The following is a 26716-nucleotide window of genomic DNA, read 5'->3' as shown; positions in this document are numbered from 1 at the left end:
TTTAAGTTATGGCACAATTTGAACTTACAATCAATTTCTCCACCCAAAACTCAACATATTTTTTAAAATGAGCCTTCTTTTTTTCCCTTTGCAAGAGCTCAGTAAAATAAAACACATATACATATGGCATAAAAACAGCGTTGTTAATTAGGAGAGTAATTAAATTTATGCTTTCTGAATGGAAATCATCCATCTGAATTTCAGGAAAACTTTATGTTGATCCACATTTCATGCCTGTCAACAAACAAAAAGATTGTACCATATATCCTTAAACTTCAAATGCATCTAGTGAGCAAGCAGCTTGAGCATTACCTGTCACTGATAGAAATGAGAATCTCAAACCCACAGTAGATCTAAGAAGCCACATTCTGCAGTTAACAAGTTATCTAGATGATTCTTTACATTGATTCCCATCTCTTTACTGTTAATTGTGTGCAAAACTGGTTGTTTTGTTTCATTATGGAAGGATGGAATCAGGAAATTGGGCCACATTGTTGTTAGCAGCCATCAGAGTCTCTCCCAACTCATGAAAACCCCTGTACAACTGAAGACAGTGCTGCCCTGTCCTGAGTCATCCCCCCGATCTGCTGAGGATTGAACCACTGTGATCCTTGTTTTTGGAAGCTGATTTTTGGAAGTAGATCACCACATATTTCTTGCTAGTCCATTTTAGCCATCTCAGTGTGGAAGCTACTCAGAGACCTGTTCAGCATAACAATGCATAAGCTCCACTGACAGAATAGATGAATAATGGCTGCACTTGAGCATTGGCTGGCAATCAAACCTGGAACTCCCACAAGGAAGGGAGAATTTGACCACTGAACCACCACTGCCCCCCCCAGGTTGCATTGTTGTTGTGTGCCTTCAAGTCAATTTCACTCACAATGACTTTACATGACACAGTAGAACAGCTGCAGAGGGTTTTCCAGGCTATAATCTTTATGGCTGCAGATCACCAGATCTTTTCTTCCATGGAGTGGCTGGTGAGTTTGGACCCCTAACCTTTTGGTTAGCAGCCAAGTGCTTAACCATTGCACCACCAGGGCTCTTAGGTTACATTAAATCAAAAACCAAACTCACTGCCGTTAGTCAATTCTGACTTGTAGTAAACTCCATTGGGTTTCCAAAGTTGTAAATCTTTGCAGAAGCCTCATCTTTCTTCTGTGGAGCAGTTGTTGGCTTTGAACCATTGTTAATAGCCAAATGCTTAACTACTACACAACAGAGTTCTTTTAGTTTACATGAGGGAAGTACATTTTCCAAAGTGCAGTAGGCTTCTCTCTGGGGCTTATTACAACTAATTATGTTTATCAGGTACTTAGATTTAAGATCTTGATAATTCATAAAATTACTAGCACTGTGGTTGTTTATGAATTATTTTATTCTGGATCCATTTGCTTTGTGGAGGTTATTTAAACACACACACACACACACACACACACACAGGTAAAAGTAGTGGAGTAATGGTCATTAAAAGAGCCAAATCTCACTCCTTCCTGTATTCCTGGTTTTTCTTTTTAAGCTGAAGATGGGTGCTTTTGAAAAATTACGGGTTTTAACAAACATGTAAAGAAGTTATAGACTGTGGAGAACAGACTTGAAGAAAAGGACACATACACCAATTATAACAGGACAAATTAATCAAGGTTATTTAGTTTTAAAAAAAGATTCAGTGGAAGATAACTTAATTACTTTATAAAGAAGTATAAAGAAAACTTATTAGAAGGTGCTGACAAGCATGGTAAATATTTTTCCATTCATTATATGGTACAGTAAAGATAGAGTTTAGTCCTTAGAAATTAGTTGCATATGCAGTTTTAGAAATAGCCATGTATTATTCAAGGTGAAGCAGAGGAAATACTTTTATTCTGTGACTGCGCTATTGTTTTTTAAACTGTAAAAGTTACTGACTTACATGCTTAAACTTGAAGGCCTGAGAAAAGACTTTATGCCCAACAAGCACAGATATGTGTCAGTATCTACTGGGTAAAACTTTTCAAGACATATTTACCCATTTAATCTTGAGTGTAGATAGAGTGCTTTAGGCTGACCTGGACTGAGGACTTAGTAGATTTTGTCAGTTATTTAAACTAAACTAAACTATCATGTTTATTAGGACAGGCTTAAAATTTGAATAATTAAATTATAAACTCATACTACATTAAGCTATTAGAAATAGAAAGTGTATAATCTTAACTGCTGGACAGCAAAATCCCATTTCAGCAAATTCCTAATGGAATAAAAAGTATTTTTAGAATTTTGATGTGTACATTATAGCTTGACAGACATGGAAAATTTTTTTATTGAAAAAATTTTATTTATTTTATATTCCATTATAAAGAATTTTGTCTTAATGTGACAGTTGGAATGTTGGATTCTGAAACTTTTCAGATACAGTAATCAACACATGTCTTTTCCCACAATTCGTTACTCTTCTGTTTTGTAGTGGAATTTATGCCTGATGCACCTTTATAGTATATTTCAAAATACAATTTTTTTTTTCCGTGAAATATTTCTACCTTAACCCTATGCTCTATTGATAGATATTTTCTCTACTGATTTTTCTCATTAATTTATTCCTTAGTCATACTGTAGGTTTTTCAAATGTATATATTTAATCTCAGTGGAAATGTGGTGTTCAACCTCAGTGGTAACTTTCATCAACAGTTTTTATTGATCCGATGTTCATTTTGTGTTTATAAGAACTCATGGGTGATGGTAATAAGCTTACTTAACAATTAAATCTGTCCTTTCTGTTAGTTGCATGTCTTATACATGACCACATGAGAAATCACCTGTGTAAAAATTACCATGACTCTTGAAACTGTTGAATCTACCTAGTCACTCTCAGTTGATTCTGGTTTTTGTCCAAATGCTACCGTAGCAGAGAGCCATCCTTGACTACTACATCTCTAATACCATTCCAACTTCAGTTATTCTTTAGTACAATACCTAGCAGAGAAGTATCGACTACTACATCTCTAATAGCATTCCAACTCCAGTTATTCTTTATTACTTTCCCTCCCTTTTCTTTCTAACATTTCCCTCCACTTCATATTCCATATATGCATTTGTCCTGTTTAATGTGTATATCCTGTATTCTCTGTTCCCCAGCAATACATGTTTTTTTTGAGGACAGAAATACTATCTGTGTGATTCAAATGTCTCAGAATAATGGAAATTTCATGGATCATTAAATATTGGTTGAATGACTAGGAATGAATGCCTTTGGAAACACCCTTGAATTTAATCTTTGTCATTCAGAGTAGTGCTTAAAAAAAAAAAAGTACTACATAGATGTCAGAATTTTATAACAGATTTTAATCAGCAATGAGTGTCTTTGTTTTTATATAACTAGAATTATCCTTTGTCACATCTTCAGAACTGCAATATCTCTACTCTGGAAAAAAAAAATTGTATATGTATATTATTCTTTGTATTCTTCAAACAGAGTTAGCCATCACTTCACTATAACTAGGAGCTCTGGTGGCATAGTGCCTAAGCCATTTGACTGCTACCCAGAAAGCTGGTGGTTCAAACCCAATGGTCACTCCACGGAAGAAAGGTTGGGCAGTCTACTTCTGTAGTGATACCACCTCAGAAATCCAAGGAGGAGGAGTCGCTATGAGTTAGATCCGACTCAACGGCAATGAGTTTGGTTTTTGGTTTTAGTCACTATAACTGCTCTTTGTCAACTAGAAAACTTTTCCCTAAGTGATCAACTTTAGGACTCCTAAAATGTGGGGTCGATTGCTCAGCTCTGCATCACAGTGTTGGTAAAGTGAAAAGGGTCCAAGAGTACATGATCATTTGATCATTTCATTAAAGTTCAGTCTTCAGGACAAAGCTGCCTAACCCCATGAATCAGTGAAAGAGACTCACAAGTCACAAATTATATACAAATTAAAATGTATATAAAAATTTACCTCACTAGCAATCAAGGAAATGTAAGTAATTGAAATAGTGAAATACTTTTTTACTTATAATTTAGCAAATAAAATATCTTCACTGGTCATGAGGAGACGTTGAGATTGGCACACATATTGTAATTTGGCACAGACTTTCTGCAAAACAATTTGGCAATAGATCAAGAACTTTAAAATCATTCTTAATGGGTATTATGTCCACATGTGAATAGATAAATGTTATCAGCTATTTTCTCTGGTTTTAGGACAATTAACAGTTTTTTTAAATCATCTTTTCTAGTTCCAAAATTTACAGTGAAAAACTAGAAAATAGAAGTAAGCAATAAAAGTATTTTTAATGGAAAATATATGTGTAAAACCTAATCAGAAACAAGATTTTGAAGCTCACAGTCCTGGGTCACTTTCCTTTTGTTTTCCTGTTTTGCCATCTTGTGGCCAAAGTCTGGGATAGCTTCTTCCACTATAATTTGTAATTGTTGTTGTTGTTGTTGTTGTTATGTGCCGTCGAGTCAGCCCTGACTCATAGCGACCCCTCCTTGGGTTTCCGAGGCAGTATCACTACGGAAGTAGGATTGCCCAACCTGCCACTCCTCGGAAGATGGCAAAACAAGATGGCAAAACAGGAAAACAAAAGGAAAGTGACCCAGGACTGTGAGCTTCAAAATCTTGTTTCTGATTAGGTTTTACACATATATTTTCCATTAAAAATACTTTTATTGCTTACTTCTATTTTCTAGTTTTTCACTGTAAATTGTACTGTATAGTAAATCAGGGAGCTCTGGTGGCGCTGTGGTAAACTATTGGGCTGCTAACAAAAGGTCATTGGTTCGAACCTATGAGCTGCTCTGCGGGTTGGGGAGAGCAAGATGAGGCAGTCTGCTTCAGTAAAGATTTACAACCTTGGAAGCCCTCTAGGGCAATTCTACCCTGTCCTGTAGGGTGGCTGTAAGTCAGCATGGACTCTATGGAAGTAGGTTAATAGAAATCAACTCAGTGGCAGTGGGTTTAGTTTGGGTTATAGCAAATGGCTGGAACCTTGGTGGCTCAGTAATTAAAGCGATCAACTGCTGACAGAGAAGTTAGTGTTTCGAATCCACCAGCTGTTCCATGGGAGAAAGATGACTTTTTCCATAAAGATTTATAGCCTTGGAAACCCTGTGGGGCAGTTCTACTATGTCCTGTAGGGTCTCTGTGAATTGGAATTGACTTGATGGCAGTGGGTAATATAAAATGATTAATGCTCTCTGCTGCTAACGGAAAGGATGGATGTTAGAATATACCCAGAGGCATCTTGGAACAAAATCCTGGTACTCTGCTTCTAAAATGCCAGCCACCGAAAACCCAGTGGAACCCAGTGCTACTGTGATGTACATTAGGGTTGAGTCAGAAGTGATTCAGTGTAACTCTCTTTTTAATACTGAAATTGTTAGGATGTAAGAGTCTTAATTAATTTAAATTATTAAATCAATCATATGCTATGTTATATAAATTATTTATTATAGTCAAGCAATGACTTTCTTTAATATTTTGTAATTTAAATAAATGTCCATGTTCCAAGTAGGCAGATCTGAATTTAAGTTCTTGTACTTGCTAACCACCTGCACATCTTGAGCCCAAGATTTGCATTTCCTTTCTTTTGTATTTAAGGGAGAAGAGAGAAAATTAAGGTATAACCTAAGAAGTAATTTATATATTGAACATTTTTTTTCAAAATCGAAGAAATTATGAATTATGTCCATTTTGCCAATTATAATGTTTTATGACAAACCAGTGCATACAGTGTCCTAAGTCAAGCCTGCTTTTATAACAGTATATGTGATAAAGACAAGAAGATCAGGCTTTTTGACAGGGTGGACAATGAAGGCAGGATTAGTGGGCAAAGACTGAATGGGCCACTTCTCTTTCTTTGTTGCTCCAAGTGGAAGAATATCACCGTCAGGGTTTCTTGATCTCAGTTCTTCATGTTTCTAATGGAGAACGGTGGAGCTGACTAACAATCTCAGAGGGAGACTTGGTGCTCTGTGAAGTTGCACTGCAGTTGCCATTCCTAGGCAAGGGACTCTCTCTGGGATCTTTATGCTTTGACATTTTGAGGATCAAAGTTATGCCAGCAACTCGTCATTTATATCCTGGGAAAATGCTATGAGCAGCGGAATCCTCTCTATCAGAGATATTTTGTAAAGCAATCTTATTCATCAGAGGACATCAGAACAAAAATAGATTTTTCAAAGCTGAAAGTTCAAGTTGCTTCTTTTGAAAAACTGACAACTTGTTATGGCCCTAAACTATGTTTTGATTTCATTCATGTTTCTTGACTCTGAAGTTTAATAGGAAGATGTTTTGGGAGGATTGAAATTCACTGATAAGGGTTATCTCAGAGACTGTTTCAGATACTGTTTGAAACATTTCAAATTAATGCTTGGTGGACACTTGTATAGTTCCATTAACGAACTTTATTTGCTTTTGCTATTTTCAGTTGCCCACAAGTTAGCATCAGCTTATGGTAACCTTATTTATAACAGAACAATATGGTGAAGCTCACTAACACTAATGTTTGTTTATTTGAATATTTCTCATGAACTAAGAATCTTCTGTAATTTCAGTGTTAGGTCTACTATTATTTAATAGTATACTAATTAAAGAACCATTATAGTTACAGTTTAACATTTATTACATGATAGACTCCATGCTGAATGTTCTATGTACATTTCATGTGACTGCTTATATCTATTTGAATGAAATACCTAGATTTATAAATTTGCAAGTTTAGCCACATACTACAAATCTAAAACACAAATCCAGTTCCTCTACTTATTGATTACTGGTCAATATTTTGCATGGCATTCTAATTTTCTTAAACTCCAAATCCTGAATGTTAAATTTAAAATGCATACATTTATTCAGTAAATATGTAACTATTATATGCCAAATACTGAGGATGTATTGGTGAAATGAATATTTTCTTTGATTATATGGGGCTTATGATTTGATAAGAATCAGTTTATCAAAATATAATTCAAAGAAACGTAAAGCTCTGATGTATTTTATATATATATATATATATATATATGTATATATATATACATATACACATATGTATATATATATATATATATATATAATACGTTAGCTTGGGAGAGCCAATCACACCATTATAGAGTTGACTTAACATATCAGAGAGCATCAACTCATGAAGGCTTTTAGAGGAACTGATACCAAGCTAAGTGGGACAACCTAGCAAAGAGAGAAAAAGTATTGTAGTTAAAAGCAATAGGATGCATGAAAGGGGACAAGTGTAGACAGAGGGACAACATTTGCAGTGTAGAAAAAGTGTTGTATACATAGGAACAGCAAGTGGGGAGAGAAGAAAGTGTTTGAGCTGGAAGAACTGGAATATTATAGAAGTAAAGAAGTAAGTAAAGAATTTTGCTGGCTAGAGTAAAGAAACAAAGGCTCTGTGATTTCTAAGCAAGATTCTCATGCTGCCCCAGCTCCTTCCCATGTCAGCATGCTGTCAAAGCTTCACGAGCAGTTCTAATCAGGGACCCACTTGGTTGTATATACTTGGGTAAGAAAGGAGTCAATGTGGTGTTATTTTTGATTCCTGACAGCTATTTTAATTAAATGTGATTTAAAAAAAAAAAGCTCTCTCTCTCTCTCTGACTCCACCACTTGTCTGTCAGTTTGTTGTACTGTGGTGGCTTGCATGTTGCTGTGAGGCTTCAGGCTATGCCACCAGTATTTCAAATATCAGCAGGGTCACCTGTGATGGACAGATTTCATCCGAGCTTCCAGACTTAGACAGACTTGGAAGGGGCCATCCACTTCTCAAAGAATTGGCCAGTGAAAACCTTATGAATAGCAGTGAAACACTGTCTGATATATTACTGGAAAACTTTATGAAATGCCCTGAAATATTGTCTGATACAGTGCTGGAAGATGAGCCCTTCAGGTCGGAAGGCACTCAGAATGTCACAGGACGGACTGCTTCCTCAGAGTAGAGTTGACCTTAATGATATGGATGGAGTAAATCTTTTGGGACCTCCATTGGGTGATGTGGCATGACTCAAAAGGAGAAGAAACAGCTGCAAGCATCCATTAATAATCAGAACATGGAATGTACAAAGTATGAATTTAGGAAAATTGGAAGTTGTCAAAAAATGAAATGGAGTGCATAAATATTGCTATCCTAGACATTAACAAGTTGAAATGGACTAGTTTTGACCATTTTGAATCAGACAACCATATTATCTACTATGCTGGGAATGACAAATTGAAGAGGAATGGCGTGACATTCATTGTCACAGAGAATGTTTCAAAATCTATCCTGAACTATAATGCTGTCAGTGATAGGATAATATCTATATGCCTACAAGGAAGACCAGTTAATACTACTATTATTCAACTTTATGCACCAACCACCAAAGCCAAAGGGAAGACTACACCAACTTCTGAAGTCTTAAGTAGACCAAACATGCAATCCAGATGTGTTGATTATCATTGGTGATTGGAATGCAAAAATTGGAAACTAAGACGAACCACCAGTAGTTGGAAAATATGGCCTTACTGACAGAAATAATGCTGGAGATCGCATGATAGAATTTTGCAAGACTAATGAATTACTCGTTGCAAATAATTTTTTCATCAACACAAATGGAGGCTTTACACTTGGACTTTGCCAGATGAAGTACACAAGAATCAGATTGACTACAGCTGTGAAAGAAGCAATGGAGAAGCTCAATATCTTCAGCCAAAACAAGGGCAGGAGCTGACTGTGGAACAGACCATCAACTGCTCATAGGCAAGTTCAAGTTGAAGCTGAAGACAATTAAAACAAGTCCACAAGAGCCAAAATACAACCTTGATTATAACCCTCCTGAATTTAGAGACCTTTTAAAGAATAGAGTTGATGCATTGAACACCATGACCAAAAAACAGAGGAATTATGAGATGACATCAAGAACATCATACATGAAAAAAGCAAGAGGTCATTAAAAAGACAAGAAAGGAAGAAAAGACCAAAATAGATGTCAGAAGAGATTGAAACTTGTCCTTGAGTGGAGAGTGGCTAAAGCTAATGGAGGAAAGGACGAGATAAAAGAGCTGAACAGAAGATTTCAAAGAGCAGCTTGAGAAGACAAAGTCAATTACTATAATGAAATGTGCAAAGACTTGGTGTTAGAAAACCATAAAGGAAGAACACGCTCAGCATTTTTCAAGCTGAAAAAACTGAAGAAAAAATTTAAGCCTTGAGTTGCAACTGAAAGATTCTATGGGCAAAATATTGAATAATGCAGGAAACATCAAAAAGAAGATGGAAGAAAAAGTACACAGAGGCACTGTACCAAAAAGAATTGGTCAGTGTCCATCCATTTCAGGAGGTGGCATAAGATCAAGAACAATGGTATTAAAGGAAAAAGTTAAGCTGCATGAAGGAATTGGTGAAAAACAAGGCTCCAGAAATTGATGGAATATCCATTGAGATGTTTCAGCAAACGGATGCTGTGCTGGGCACTCACTTGCCTATACCAAGAGATTTGGAAGACAGCTAGCTGGCCAACTGACTGGAAGAGATCCATATTTGTACCCGTTCCAAAGAAAGGTGATCCCACAGAATGTGGAAATTATCAAACAATATCATTAATATCACACATAAGCAAAATTTTACTGAAGACAATTCAAAAACAGTTGCAGCAGTATATTGACAGAGGACTTCCAGAAATGCAAGCTGGATTCAGAAGATGTGAAATGAGGGATATTATGGCTGATGTCAGATGGATCTTAGCTGAAAGCAAAGAATTCCAGAAAGATGTTTACTTGTATTTTATTGACTATGCAAAAGAATTTGATTTGTGTGGATCCTCACAAATTATGGAAAACATTGAGAAGAATGGGAATTCCAGAACACTTAATTGTGCTCACAATGAATCTGTTCATAGACGAGGGGGCTGTTTTTCAAACAGAACAAGGGGTTACTGCGTGGTTTTAATCAGGAAAGGAGTGCATCAGGGTTGTATCCTTTCACCACACTTATTCAACTTGTATGCTGAGAAAATATTCTGAGAAATTCGACTATGTGAAGAAGAACGTGGCATCAGGATTGGAGGAAGGCTCATTAACAACCTGTGATATATAGATGACACAGCTTTGCTCACTGAAAGTGAGAGGATAACTTGGAGCACTTACTGATGAAGATTAAAGACTACAGTCTGCAGTGTGGATTGCACCTCAACATAAAGAAAACAAAAATTCTCACAACTAGACCAATAAGCATCATCACGATAAATGGAGAAAAGATTGAGTTGCAAAGATTTCATATTACTTGGATCCAAATCAATACTAATGGAAGCAATAGTCAAGATATCAGACGATGCATTGCACAGGGTAAATCTTCTGCAGAGGACCTCTGTAAAGTGCTGAAGAGCAAAGATGTCTCCTTAAGACTAAGATACACCTAACCCAAGCCATGGTATTTTCATTTGCTTCATATGCATGTGAGAGGTGGACAATGAAGAAGGAAGACCAAAGAATAGTTTATGCTTTTGAGTTGTGGTGTTGGCAAAGAATGGTTAAAATACTGTGGACTGCTAAAAGAGCTAACAAATCTGTCCTGGGCAAAGTGCAACCGGAATGCTCCTTGGAAGCAAGAATGGCCAGACTTCGTCTCACCTACTTTGGTCATGTTGTAAGAAGGGACCATTCCCTGGAGAAGGCTATCATGCATGCTAAAGTGGAGGAGGGTCAGCAAAAAAGGAAGGCCCTCAACAAGATGGACTGACATAGTGGCTGCAAGGATGGGCTCAAGTATAGCAGGGATTGTAAGGCTGACTGGGCATTGTTTTATTCTGTTCCACATAAGGTCACCATTGGTCAGAGATGACTCGATGGCACCTAACAACAGCAACAAGAAGACTCCTCAGATTTTCTTTTGAGTCATCATACACAATTTCAAAGTTTTGTAATGCTATAATATTAAAATTTTGCCTTAAGGTTTTTAATATATAATTTATAAATTAAAATCTGGACAGATGTTACCAAAGACTACAATTTCAGCTAATGATAATAAACCTGCTCTTTTTTTCTTTCTTTTTCTTGTTCTAAAAGCAGATGTCTCTAAGATGTATATGGAATATATTCTTTTCTAATTTACAATTTAAAAAATTTCTCATCCCTTTCCTAGGAGGTTTAGTTTTACAATAGGGATTTATAAGATATTCCTTTCCCTTGCATTATTTATGAGTTTTATTATGAATGTAATAGTCACATTCCTTTTATACACCACTGAATTTGCATTTCATTAATTGAATTGAATTTACATTTAATTAGTATGTCTAATACACTAATTAAATGTAAATAACTAAAACTGGACTTATTGAGATACTTCACTTTTCCCTTTTATAAGCGGGTTAAGGCCAACTAAAAGACACTGGGCAGTATGTTATTTACTCTTTATATAACATAACTTTATGATGATTCATGGTTTAACTAAATCAGTTAATAACGTTTCTTGCAACCATCTCCTAATGATAATCTAAGGTCAGACATTTTGCTATTAATGTGTTGGCAAACTTTTCTTACTTATTAATAAGCATTCTCACAATCATTTATTTTCAAAATGTAATGTATAGAATTAATGCACTTGACTGCTAACCAGAAGGCTGGTGGTTCAAACCCACCAACCACTTGTCAGAAGGAAGATTGGGCAATCTACTTCTGTAGTGATACTGCCTCGGAAACCCAAGGAGGGGTCGCCATAAGTCGAGGCCAACTCGATGGCACATAACAACAACAACAATAATGTATAGAATAAGACCGAGTCAAATTGTCAAAGGATAGAAGTGTTGAAGTAGGCAATAGAACGTAGGACTGATCATTTGGATCTGAAGAGATTAAGTTTTTTAACATTTGAATTTAAAGAAAATAATAAAACTGTTGTCTGTCATTTATGTATATGTGTGTGTGGGGTGTGTGTGTGTGTGTGTGTGTATCTGAAAGTAGTGTTTCAAAACAAAAAACAAAGGGCCTAAATTATTTGCCTGTGTGGAACACTTTACTTTTGTTTTCCACTACCCTTTTCAAGTCTTGAATCTACTTCCATCTCTTGATTATCATGTCTTATTTCTTTTGGAGGAAACAAAATCCACATATCTCCTGCCCCCTTACCTAGTTTCTACAATTTTTTTTCTGGAAAAAAATTAAGTGGATATGCATTTTCCTAAAGGCCTATTCCTCTATATGTTTTTGGAAGAACTTTGGTTTTAACAGTTTATTCCCTTTCTCCTGCACTGTGGTACCTTACATATTACTGTGATGCTGGAAGCTGTGCCCCCAGTATTTCAGATACCAGCAGGGTGACCTATGATAGATTGGTTTCAGAGAAGCATCCATACAAAGATAGAGTGGGAAATAGGACCTGGAACATTTGGCCAGTGCTACCCTTAGGGATAGCAGCACAACACTGTATGATATAGTATCAGAAGATGAGCCCAAATACTACTGGAGAGGAGCTGCCTTCTCAAAGCAGAATCAACCTTAATGACGTGGATGGAGCAAAGCCTCCAGAGCTTTCATTTGCTGATGTAGCACAACTCAAAATGACAAGAAATAGCTGTAAATATCTTTTAGCAGTTAGAACATGGAATGTACTAAATATGAATCTAGGAAAATTAGAAGTTGTCAAAATGAAACAGAATGCTTAAAGATCAATATCCTAGGCATTTGTGAGGTGAATACTGATGCAATGAACATGCATGTGCATATACCTATTCATGTCCTGACTTACTTCTTTAGGATATATACCTAGTAGTGGGATTGCTGGATCAAATCGTATTTCTATTTCCAACTTTTTAAGGTAGCACCATTTATCAATGCAGCTTGATTGCATATTTGATCAATTTCAGACTGCAGAGTTGCTAAAAATTTTCAACTTCTTCAACTTTGGCATTAGTGGTCAGTGTGTAAACCTGAATAATAGTGGTATTAACTGATCTTCTTTGTGTATGGATATTATCCTACCACTGACAGTATTCACAGTAGCAGAGATAGATGCAACTTAAGCACCCAGCAACAGATGAATGGATAAACAAATTATTGGATATACGCACAATGGAATACAATGCAATATTAAAGAATAATGAAGAATCTGTGAAATACCTTATAAAGTGGATGAACTTGAAGGACATTATGCTGAGTGAAATAAGTCAATAAAGATACATATTGTGTGAGTTCACTGTTACAAAAGGTCAAGAAAATTTTGTACACAGAAAGAAACATATCATGGTTACCAGGGATGAGAGTGAAAGGAGGGAGCATTACTAACCATGTAAGAGACACCTATTGATTTGGGTGGAAGGAAAGGAAATATACAAATAGTGGTTGACCAACACAATGTTACTTAGGAAAAGGAAGACATGGAGAGGTGCACAAGAGTTACAGACAGCAAAGGCAACCTTTTCTATTCCATGTACAGTCCTGCATTATCAGTAATAAACATTAATCTACAAGTGAATACATAAGTAGACAGATAAAATGAGTAGATTATGAATAAAAAATCCAAACCAAACTCATTGCCGTCGAGTTGATTCTGACTCATAGCGACCCCCTTTGGGTTTCTGAAGTAGTAAATCTTTACAGAAGTAGATTGCCCATTCTTTCTTCCACAGAGTGGCTGGTCGGGTTTGTACTGCCAACCTTCTGGTTAGCAGTCAAATGCCTTAGGCACTACACCACCAGAGCTCCTTAGATTATAAATAGGTAGGCAAAAATGACTATATCTTTGATAATATATAGGCTTGACAGATGATACTACAACATACATATTTATATGTGCTGTAAAATTATCCACATATATAGTAGAGCTAACAGGACAAAGTTATGAAGATTTCTTAGCTATAACCAAACACCATGAATGAGTGAGCAGGTTGCTGGACCTGTCAGCTCAGAACTCTATTTGTGTGAATATCAAAGTCAATTGGCATACCATAGTCCACAAAGACATTGCTCTACATCCTACTTTGATGAGTAGCAACAGGTATCTAAAAGCTTGCAAGCTGCCATCTCAGGTGGAATTATTGGTCTCGTCTCATCTAGAGCAAAGAAGAGTGAAGAAAATCAGGGATTCATGGAAACAATTACCTAGGGACTAGTGGATCATATAAACCTCAGCCCCCATGACCCTAAGACCAGAACTAGATGTGCCCACTTAACATTGCCGACCACTTTGAAAAGGATCACAATAAGAGATCCTGCATAGAGTAGGAGAAGAACGTGGAAAAGAGCTCAAAATAATAGAAAAGACCATGCTTACTGGTCTGTTAGAGGCAGGGGAACCCTTGGAACTATAGCCTTTGTCACCTTTCAAGCCCAGAAGGAGACTCACCTCCATGGCTCAACTTTCAACCAAACATACATAGGCTTATGAGGTGAACAAGGTAAACAATAACACCAGGGAGGTGCACACTCCTTAGAGCAGTTAACCATAAGTGATGAAAATGGCAGCGTGTTCCCAGGAATAAAGTTCAGAAGGCAGGGATAGACAGGAAAGAAGGACAAAGGGAAATGGTAACCACATGGAAGAACTTAGAAGAGTGCTGTTACATTGTGGAGATTGCAATCAATGTCACAAAACAAAATGTACATGATCTGTTGAATGGGAAATCAATTTACTCCATAAACTTCCACCAAAATCACAATAAAAGTTTTAAAATAATATAAAAAAAGATATATTGATAATTACTGGCAATTGGAATGCAAAAGTTGGAAATAAAAAAATAGTATATTAGTACCTGAAAAATGTAACCTTAGTGATAAAATCAGTGACAGAGACACGTGATAGAATTTTGTAAGACAAATAATTTATTCATTACAAGTACCTTTTCAACAACATAACCAGCAACTATACATCTGGATCTCATCAAAGGGAGTACACAGAAGTCAAATCAACTGTATCTGTGGAAAGAGACGAGGGAGAAGTTCAGTTTCATCAGTCAGAATAAGACCAGGGGCTGGCTGCAGAACAGACCATCAATCACTCACATGCACAATCAAGCTGAAGCTGAAGAAAATTAAAATAAGTCCTTGAGAACCAAATTACAACCTTGAGTATATCTTATCTGAATTTTGAAACCATCTGAAGAATAGATTTGATGCATTCAACACCAATGACCAGAGAAGTTGTGGGATGACATCAAAGACTTCATGTATGAAGAAAGTAAAAGTTTCTTTTAAAAAACCAACCAAACAAAAAAGACTAAAATGGATGTTAGAAGAGATTCTGAAACTTGCTGTTAAATGTAGAGAAGCTTAAGAGAATAGAAGAAATGATGAAGTAAAAGAGCAGAACAAAGAGTTCAAAGGGCAGCTTGGGAAGACAAAGTATTAAAATGAAATATGCAAAGACGTGGAGTTAGAAAACCAAAAGAGAAGAACACACTTGGCATTTCTCAAACTGAAAGAACTGAAGAAAATTCAAGCCTCGAGTTGCAATTTGTTGAGGGATCCTATGAGTGAAATATTGAACAATGCAGGAAGCATCAAAAGAAGATGGAAGGAATACGTCGCCTCTGTACCAAAAAGAATTGGTTGATGTTCAGCCATTTCAGGAGGTAGCATGTGATCAAGAAGCAATAGTACTGAACGAACAACTCTAAACTACGCTGAAGGCATTGGCTAAAAACAAACCTCTAGGAATTGATGGAATACCATTTGAGGTGTGTAAACAAAGGAAGCACTCAATCGTATATGCCAAGAACGTTGGAAGAACAGCTGAAAGAGATTCAGATTCATGCCCATTCCAAAGAAAGGTGATCCAATGGAATGCAGAAATTATCAGTTTTTCATTAGTATCACATGCAAGTAAAATTATGCCAAAGATAATTCAAAAACTATTACAGCAGTGCGTCAACAGGAAACTGCCAGAAAGTCAAACCAGATTTGGAAAAAGGCATGGAATGAGGGATATTGCTGATGTAAGAAAGATCTTGGCTGAAAGTAGAGAATATCAGAAAGATGTTAGCTTGTGTTTTATTGATGATGCAAAGTCATTTGTGTAGATTATAACAAATGATTTATTATATAGTGAAGAATGGAAATTCAAGAACACTTAATGTGCTTCTGTGGAACTTGCACATAGATCAACAGGTAGTAGTCTAACAGAACAAGTGGATACTGCAAGGTTTAAAATCAAGAGAAGTGAGTGTCAGAGTTATATCCTTTCATACTTATTCAGTCTAGGTACTGACCAAATATTTCAAGAAGCTGAACTATATGAAGAAGAGTGCAGCATCATGATTGGAGACTCATTAACAACTTAGAATATACATATGATAGAAAAATGAAGTACTCACTGATGAGAATTAAAGACTATAGACTTCAGTAAGGATTGCACTTCAACATAAAGAAAACAAAAATCCTCATAACTGAACCAATAAGCAAAATCATGATAAAAGGAGAAAATATTGAAGTTATTAAGGTTTCATTTTCCTTGGATCCACAATCAACACCCATGGAAGCAGCAGTCAGGAAATCAAATGACATATTGCATTGGACAGATATGCTGCAAAAGACCTCTATAAAGTCTTCAAAAGCAAAGATGCCACCCTCGAGACTAAAAATCCAAGGCATGTTAATTTCAATCACTTCATATGCATATGAAAACTGGACAATGAATAAGGAAGCCAGAGAAAGAATTGATGTCTTTGAATTATGGTGTTGGAAAAAAAATACTGAATATACCATTCACTGCTAGAAGAATGAACAAGACTGTCTTGGAAAAAATACAGATAGAATGCTCCATAGACATGAGGATGACAAGACTTCATCTCAGATACTTTTTACATTTGATCAGGAGGTGCCAGTACCTGGAGCAGTATATCATGCTTAGTAAAGTACAGAGTTAGCAAAAGAGAGGGACCTCCTCAATGAGACTGATTGACATAGTGACAACAAAAATGTGCTCAACTCTAACACCAATTGTTCAGGACCAGGCAGTATTTCATCTGTTTTGCATGGGGTTGTCATGAGTTGGAATTGACTCAGCAGCACCTAGCATCAACAATTATATCTTTATTCTCCTCTCTTTAATATCATTAAGTTCATATTCAAACACCCCTAGCTTAAAATAGCCTTCCTTGATCCCATCTCCTTGTCCACCTGCATTTACCACCATGTTTTTATGCTCTGCTTCCCATTTAACATACCTCCCATTTGGTAGTCAGTGAGTTCTCTTTGGGTTCTATCCCCGCAAACACTGTCTTCATAAGATTGACAATAGATTCCATATTGCTTAGTCCAATGCACAGTTTTTACTCACCATTTTCTGTGTCCCTGAGCTGTGAGGTTTTCTGCTTGCAATATTCTTTCCTATCTCTTGGCTTCCAAAACAGTCCAGTTTCCCAATTTCCCTCTCATCTCCATACAGAATTACTCTTCACCAGTTTTTGGAAGTACTCCTCGTCTACTTCACCTTCATTCGCATGGCTTTAAGTCAAATGAAGACTCCTATTTGTTATTTTCACTCCTGACTCTTCTGAGCCTCATGCTTTACATCTCCAGTAGACTATCTCACACATATTGAAAATTCACCCTGACGTGAACTCTGTGTTCTCTTCCCTATTCCTCTAGCCTTCCCTTTCTCAGGAAATGTATGGCCATTCAGATGCTCTCCTCAGAAACTGGAAGTTAGACCCTGGGAAGTCACTCAAGATACCACTTACTGATCCACACATATAGTCTACCACTACATTCTATTGATTCCGTCTCAAAAAATATATCTTTAATCCCTCCTTTTCTGATGATATCCATGCATGACAAACTCCTATATGTTTTCAACTAGATTACTGTCTTAGTCTCCTAATTATTCTCCCTCCTTTAAATTTTGTTTTCTCAGGTACTTTCTCCACACAGCAGCAAGGGTGACTTTTTAAAATTCTATAATAAATTACTTTGCATGTGACTTAAAATTTCTCTGTGACTTCCCATTTGGCAGACCATAAAATCATAGTGCCTGCATATTTTCATTAGAGTCCATGTGATCTGGCCCTGCCTCTCTGCCCAAACTCATTTTATACCACTTGTCTTCACATGCAACACAGCTAATCTTTCCTCGTGTTTCCCTAAAGGCTTTTCTAGTCCCATCCCACGCTAAACACACACACACACACACACACACACACACTGTGGAATGCTATACAATGATAAAGAATGATGATGAGTCTGTGAAACATCTCACAACATGGATGAATCTAGAGGATGTAATGCTGAGTGAAATAAATCAATCACAAAAGGATGACTATTGTAGAAAACCTCTATTATAAAAATCTGGAGTAGGTTTATACACAGAAAGAAACATTCTTTGATGGTTACTAGGGAGAGAAGGGAAGGGAGGCAGAATCAGTAAGCAGATAGTAGACAAATGTTAATTCTGGTGAAGAAAAAGGTAAAATACAATATGGAGGAAGTCAGTACAACATGAACAAAGCAAAGGAAGACACTGTGAGGTAGACAAGAATAAAGGATAATTGCAGTAAATAACACATATATAATCCTGCAACAAGGAGCTCTGGTGGCATAGGACCTAAGGCATTTGACTGCTAACCAGAAGGCTGGCGGTTCAAACCCACCAGGCACTCCTTGGAAGGAAGATTGGGCAATCTACTTCCATAGTGATACCTTCTTGGAAACCTGAGAAGGGGTCGCTGTGAGTAGGATCTGACTCCACGGCAGTGAGTTAATCCTGCAACAACAGTAATAACAAACAAGGATTTATGAATGGATGTCTAAGTAGATGTGTGTGCTAAATAGGTGTGGGAAGTCATATGAGACTACACCCATGTGCATATATAAGTATGGTTGTGGATTTTTTTTCATACATTTTTGTATGTGCTGCATGTATAGTCGTGTGTGTGTGTGTGTGTGTATATATATATATACACACATACATATGCACACACATATGTGTGTGTGTGTGTGTATATATATATATATATATATATATATATATATATAACTTACATGGGGGCACAGCTGTGGTAACTTCTTAGACATAACTGAAAGCTTCACAGGACTGAGCTACTGGACTTGAATGCAAAGAACCATATTCTCAGGGGTCTTCTAGGTCAGTTGGCATAATGTAATAATGTAGTACATAAAGACAATGTTCTTCCTAATTTGGTGAGTAGCATCTGAGGTCTTAAAAGCTTCAGAGCTGCCATCTAAGATGCAGCTATTGATCTGTTCTCACATGGAGCAAAGGAGAATTAAAAAAAAAAAAAAAAGATCAAAGGAAGCAGTTAGTCCAAGCGATTAATAGCCCATGTGAATCACAGCTTCCTCTAGTCTGTGACCAGAACTGGTCTCTAACTGAGACCAGATAGTGCCTGGCTACCACTACAGACCATTCTGACCATGTACACATTAGAAGGTTCCAGTGGTTAGAATGGAAGAAAAATGTAGAAAAAAACACAAATTCATACAAAGAAGTATACATTCTGGTCTGAGAGAGATTGGAGGAACCCCCAAGACTATTGCCCTAAGTCACCCTTCTACCATGGAATTTAAGCCACTCGTAGAGGCCACCTCTTAACCAAATAATAGATTGCATAAGAACCCATAAGGAATGTGCTCCTTAGAACAGTCTACTATATGAGACCAAAGGGGCAACATTTGCCCAAAAACAATGATGAGAAGGTAGGAAGGGGAAAGAAACTGGATGAATGGAAACAGGAAACCTTGGCTAGCCCATCCATCGCCTTGTCTCTGTGTTTCCCTTCCAGTCTTTATATACCCTACAGAATGATAGTTCTAAAAGTTTGCCAGTAGTTCCTGCTTTTCCCAGACTGTTTTTCCAATTTAGCCCCCATTTTAGAAAGACTCTGCCATCACATTTCAAAACTACTAAAGTTCCATTTCTGTCATCTCTTGTATTATTTTACCACCCAGATTTTCCTTGTGATAGATAAAGAAAATGGTTCATTTTTCCTTGCATCTAGGATGGCATCATCATATCTTTCCTGGGCTCTGATATACTTAATTGTTTTTGTTATTTTTTACCTAAATTCTCATCACATTTGAGATTTGGAAGAGATCTCATCTAACTCAAATCCCAAATCTTATAAACAGGGAAACAGGGCTTCAAGAATGTAAGTGGCAGGTTCAGGTTTACAGTATTAGTTGGTGGCTTATATGAAAATTACTGTTGGACCCTTGGTGCACATTTTGTTACCAATCTACTTACCTGTTCTCTAGTAAGAGAAAGTAGTGCATGGATTGAGACATATAAGATGCAAACTCAATGAAAATAGTATGGGTAATTTTAATGTGCATTATGTACTGATTTTTTAAAAAATATTTTTTACAGTTTAACAGCAATGCCCAGGATGTAAGCTGTTTTCAACACCTTGTTCAAGCAAATGTAAGAAATAAGAAAGTGCTGAAAGATGCAGTGAATAACATCACAGCAAAAGGAATCACAGATTATAAGAAAGGCTTTAGTTTTGCTTTTGAACAGCTGCTTAATGTAAGTATCAATAATACCTCCTTTCTCTCTTTTCAATATTAGATAGAACTATCAGCACTTCAATATCCTGATAATTACTGCAACCTATGCCTACATAGCTAAGTTTAGTGCTTTCTCGCTTATTTAGAAAACACCACACAATAGAAATTTTTCAATTTTCACAATCCAATAGTTAAATGAGTTTTAAAATGTAGAGTTTAGGTTTTTTTTATTTTATTTTCTATCTTTAAGTTATTAAACAATACATTTAAAATGTAATTGTTGCATTTTGAATGAGTAAATCAGAGAGTTGTGGATAGGATTGTCCACAGAGCCCGGCAAACAGCAAACCCCAAGGGAGTGTTGCTTTTTGAATGGGTTTTGGATAATGGTCATTATTACTCTAATAAATGGCTAATATCTGTTACAGAGTCAGCTCATTTTTACTGTTGTATTTGTTGAACTCTTGCATTTTGTCTTTCTGCAAATCTGATATTTTTTTTCTCCCTGAGTTAATCTTTTAAACAATTTTCCAGATGTCAGATTGTTTGATTTATTCACTTGTTCGCTCAGCCCATATATATGGGGTGCCTCACTAATTCTTGTCACAATGCTGGTGCTGGGATTTCAAATGTAAACAAGACTGTCAGTTCTCAGGAAGGCCCAGCATAACACACTAAATCATCCTTCCTAATATAAGGTGAAAATGTTGGTGCAGAGCATTCAGTCAAGGTAGGCTGGAGCAGCAAGAGGAGGAACTCCACTCACCCAAAGAAGGTGTAGCATTTCTTTGAAAATGGAATTTTGAAGGACAAGTACATTCTAGGTGGGCAGATGAGAGAGGGAAAGTCATTTCAGATAAAAAAGAACAGCATGATAAGAGGCATAGAAATATGTGCCAGCATGGCAAATTTAAAGAATTGCATGTGGTTTGGCACATTTGGCATTAACATGTTTTGGCATAGCTGGGATATAAGCAATGTAGAAGCAGTGAAGGAAGTGGAAAGACCATGAGGTGTTCTTTCATGAAGTTTTTAGGAACAAATCAAATTTATCCCATAAGAATGACCTGGTGATGGTTCAAAGGTGAATAGGCAGACAGGCTGCACAGACCCTCTTCAACAAAGAAAAGGGGAATCAATTACACAGATACCAAAAATAATCCTGGAGCCCTGAGCTTTGAAAGGATACAGAAGTGGACTAAACTCCAACTAGCAGAAGAACCTGCATAAAAACACCAAAAAAGGAGACAGAGCTGCAGTCCATGAGCGATCCTGACTTCACGGACAGGTTAATACTTGTTGTTGTTATTTGCCGTCGAGTCGGCCCCGACTCATAGCGACCCCTCCTTGGGTTTCCGAGGCAGTATCACTATGGAAGTAGGAATGCCCAACCTTCCTTCCGAGGAGTGGCTGGTGGGTTTGAACCACCAGCTGTCTGGTTAGCAGGCAAGTGTCTTAGCCACTATGCTACCAGAGGTTAATACTAATACACCATAATGCCAAATGGTGTAAGCATCTAAGAATTAACCTAAAAATCAGCGTGCTAGCCAGGGGCTGCATGGAGGACTGCGTTGGTGGTGGTGAATAAAAGGCGGAAGCAGAGAAGAAGGAGACAGGGTGAACTGTGGACTTTTGCTTGTCTGGGGGGTGCAGCCATTTTGAATGTTTACAGGTAGTTCAGCTGACCATTTTGTATATTTAAAGTGACAGCATTCTCTCAGATTCCAAGGACCTCAGAATAGGTTCCATTTGCTAGGGACTGCAGGGACATTCCAGAGGGAAACGACTGGAGAGGTGCAATATTCCCCTTGTTACTCTTAGATTCCACACCCTTCTGGTGAACAGAGGTGCAGCCATCCCTCAGTCCCACCCACCTCTGGGCCAGCAGGAATTCCATCCCAGTCTGTGTGCTCTGACAAAGTCTAGGTGCCCTGCCTCACCCTGCCCAGATTTTTTTTCCCTTTTTTTTCAGTTTGTTTGTTTTTGTCTGTTTTAAAATCATCACTATTATTTTTTTTTTCATCCTTTTTATTATTATTGTTTATTCTTCCCTTCCCAGGTTCTAGTTTTCAGCTTTTACTCTCTTCCCTGGTCCTGGTTCCCATTTTCTTTCTCGTGGTTTACCTCATTCCTTGTTTTTCTTTTTGCATTTTTTCCTTTTTTTTCATTATTCTCCTACTCTACCTCTTTTTTCTTATTGCCCCTTCGCCAGACACTGCATTATTTTTCTTTCTTTCTTTCTTTGTGGTTTTTTGTTTGTTTGTTTGTTTTTGGTGATTGTTCCTGTGTGTTTATGTATTATGTTTTTTGCCTGCTTGTTTTTACTTTTTTTATGGCTTCTACATAGTTGTTTTTGTCTAGCTGAGTAGGAGACAGCAACCAGGCCCATATGATACAACCACACCCACACCTCCTGCAGCTCCACTTGTTGAGTGAGAGCCACCACTTCTTTCTCCACCAACTGGCCAACAATAAATGACTACCAAGCAGAGCCTGGCTCACCCTTAACTGCTCATCCCAAACAGTTAACAGAGATCTAAATACAACAACATCACAATGTCTTGGAGACAAAAGACCATCACAGTCTACTCAAAGAAGCAAGATAAAGTGGTAGAAACAAGGGAGCAGGATACAGACCCAGAATACATTCCTGAGGAAGAAGCAGCATTGGAACTCCCTGATATGGAATTTAAAATAATTAGGTATCTTCAAAGGATTGAGAGGCAGAACAAGGAAAACACTGACACAATTAAGGAAAACACAGACAAAACCCTAGAACAATTTCAGAAGATGATAAAAGAACAAAATGACAAAATAAATGAAAAAGTAGAAATGATACAAAATCTTCAGAAAGAAATCCAGAAGGTTAATACTAATTTTTTTCAGAAATAGAAAACACATTGAAAGGACAAATGAGTAGAATTGAATCAATAGAAGACAGAATTCATGAGATTGAAGAAAAAAACCTGAATACTTCTTTGGAAAGGGATCAATCAGAAAAAAATATCAAAACAAATGAAGAAAGCCTGAGGTTCATGTGGGATACCATAAGAAAGAATAACCAATGTGTAATAGGAATTTCAGAACAGGAAGAGAAAAAGAAAACTACTGGGAAAATTGTCCAAGGTTTGTTAGAAGAGAACTTCCCTGTTATGCTGAAAGATGTGAATATATCCATTCCAGAAGTCCAACGAACCCCAAACAGGATAGACCCAAAAGAAAATCACCAAGACATTTCATCAAAGCCAAAGACAAAGAAAGAATTCTGAAAGCAGCACGAGAAAAACAAAAAGTTACCTATAAAGAACAACCAATAAGAATAAGCTCTGATTTCTCAGCAGAAACCATGCAAGCAAGAAGGCAATGGGATGGTATATATAAAACCCTAAAAGAGAAAAATTTCCAGCCAATAATTATATACCCAGCAAAATTGTCCCTCAAATATGATGGTGAAATTAGGAGATTGCCAGATAAGAAGAAATTAAGGGAATTTGTTAAAACCAGACCAACCTTACAAGAAATACTTAAGGAAATCCTTTGAACAGAGAACAAATAATAGCAAACAACAACCAACCATTAATACACAAGATGACATAACCCAGAAACCAACACAACTGGACATATAAATAACCTTACAAGTAAAATAACCTTACAAGATTGTAAACAGGGAACCATAGATATCAATTGGCAAATGAGGACAACTATAAACCAAAAAAGAGGGAAAAAAAATAGTGTAGTTGCAGAACTTCTAAATGGTGAGGAAATCAAGAGTTGCAAATACAATGGACTATTCTAAATTTGGGAAGAAAATTATAAATCACAGGATAACCTGAAAGAAACATGATAAACCTTCACAAAACCAAACACCCAAACTCACTGCCATCGAGTGAGTTCATAGCGACCCCTCCTTGTGTTTTTGAGGCAGTATCATTTCGGAAGTCGATTGCCCAACCTTCCTTTTGAGGAGTGGCTGGTGGTTTTGAATTGCCAGCCTTCTGTTGAGCAGTCAAATGCCTTAGACTCTACAGCACCAGAGAGGACAAGTACAAATATTTAGCAAATACTAAAACAATGCCAACAAAGAAAATAATAACATGATTCACAAACATAATGAGCTCAGCACAGAAAATTTTATGGAACAAAGAAACCAGGAATACCATGAGAAAACACATACCAAAATTACACCAACCAATTCATACTTCTCATAATTACAGTGAATGTTAATGAACTAAACTCAAGAGACGGAGATTTGCAGACTGGGTAAGAAAGCATAATCCATCAATATGCTGTTTACAAGAGACACACATTAGAGACAAAGACAAAATAGACTAAAAATCAAAGGTTGGGAAAAGATGTATCAAGCAAATGGCAATCCAAAAAGAGCAGGAGTGGAAATATTAATTTCTGATAAAATTGACTTTAAGACAAAAAACACCATACAAGACAAGGAAGGACATTATATAATGATTAAAGGATCAACTGAACAAGAAGATATAACCATAATAAGTGTCAATGGACCCATTAAGAGCCCCAAAATACAAGTCAGACTTTAAAAGAATTAAAAAGGCAAACAGATGACTCCACAATCACAGTGGGAGACATTAATATACCACTTTTGATGAAAGATAGAACAACTGGAAAGAAACTTAACAAAGACGTAGAAGAGCTGAACAATACAATCTACCAACTTGACCTTATAGAGAGCACTTGACCCAACAACAGCACAATATACATCCTTTTCCAGTGCACATGGAGTATTAACCATGATAGACCATATGTTAGGCCATAAAGCAAGCCTATATAAATTTAAAAACATTGAAATACTGCAAAGCATCTTCTCAGATCACAATGCTATCAAATTAGAAATCAACAATAAGAAGATCAGCAGAAAAAGAGCAAACACATGGAAACTGAACAACACTCTCCTTAAGAGCAACTAGGTCAGAGAAGAAAAAAAAATTAAATTAAAAAATTCCTTGAATCAAACAAGAATGAAAACACAGTGTACCAAAATCTTTGGGACACAGCAAAAGCAGGGATCGGAGGCCAATTTATAGCAATAAATGCACATGTCAAATAAGAAGAGCCAAAATCAACAGCTTAAACCAACATCTCCAACAATTAGAAAAAGAAGAGCAAGAAAAAGACTACAGTCATTAGAAGAAAGGAAATAATAAAGATTCGAGCAGAAATGAATGAAATAGAAAATAGAAAGACAATAGAAAAAAATCAACAAGACTAGAAGTAGGTTTTTTGAAACAATTAATAAAATTGGCAAACCACTTGCCAATTTAATGAAGGAAAAGAGGGAGAGAATACAAATAACACAAGTAAGAAACAAAATGAGCAGCATCACAACAGAACCAACTAACATAAAAAGGATAATATCAGGATACTATGAAGAAGTGTACTCCAACAAATTTGAAAATCTGGAAGAAAGGGACAGATTTCTTGAAACACATTACTTACCTAAACTAACACATACTGAGGTAGAAAAGTTGAATGGACCCATAACAAACAAAGAAATTGAACAGGTCATCAAAATATAACCAACAAAAAAAGTCCTGGCCCAGACAGTTTCACCAGAGAATTCTACCAACCATGCAGAGAAGAACTGACCCCAATCCTACTCAAACTCTTCCAAAATATAGAAAAGGACAGAATCCTCCCTAACTCATTTTATGAAGCAAGAATAACCTTGATACCAGAACCAGGCAAAGACATCACTCAAAGGAAATAAATCTACAGACCAGTATCCCTCATGAATATAGATGCAAAAATCTTCAACAAAATCCTAGCCAATAGACTCCAACAACATATCAAAAAAGTAATTCATTATGCCAAAGTGAGGTTCATATCAGGTATTCAAGGATGGTTCAACATTAGAAAAACAATCAGTGTCATCCACCACATAAATAAAACAAAGGAAAAGAAGCACATGATCATATCAATCGATGCAGAAAAGGCACTTGATAAAATCTAATACCCATTCCTGATCAAAACTCTCAGCAAAATAGGAGTAGAAGGGACATTCCTCAACATAATAAAGGGAATCTATGTAAAACCAACAGCCAATATTATTCTCAATGGGGAGAGACTGAAACCATTCTCCTTGTGAACAGGGACCAGATAAGGATGCCATCTATCACCACTTCTATTCAACATTGTATTAGAAGTCCTAGCCATGGCAATAAGGCAAGAAAGGGAAATCAAAGGCATCCAGATTGGTAAAGAAGAAGTCAAACTATTCCTATTTGCTGATGATATGATTCTATACATAGGAAACCCAAGAGTAT

General features: G+C 36.7%; 1 protein-coding gene across 1 annotated transcript in view; it reads left to right on the top strand.

Annotated features, from left to right (window-relative positions):
• The window catches only part of CACNA2D1 (calcium voltage-gated channel auxiliary subunit alpha2delta 1), a 635761-nt gene that overhangs the window by 505866 nt on the left and 103179 nt on the right, over nt 1–26716 (top strand). Inside the window, exon 11 of the mRNA XM_042781442.1 lies at nt 20281–20439. Within this exon, the coding sequence (XP_042637376.1) occupies nt 20281–20439 (159 nt within the window). The remainder of the gene's footprint in view (nt 1–20280; nt 20440–26716) is intronic.

This window comes from Orycteropus afer, unplaced genomic scaffold, assembly GCF_000298275.1.
Source record: "Orycteropus afer afer isolate SDZICR_OR568_19922 unplaced genomic scaffold, OryAfe1.0 scaffold00007, whole genome shotgun sequence".
NCBI lineage: Eukaryota > Metazoa > Chordata > Mammalia > Tubulidentata > Orycteropodidae > Orycteropus > Orycteropus afer.
Note: the sequence above shows the minus strand (reverse complement) of the source record. Positions and strands in the feature narration are given on the sequence as shown.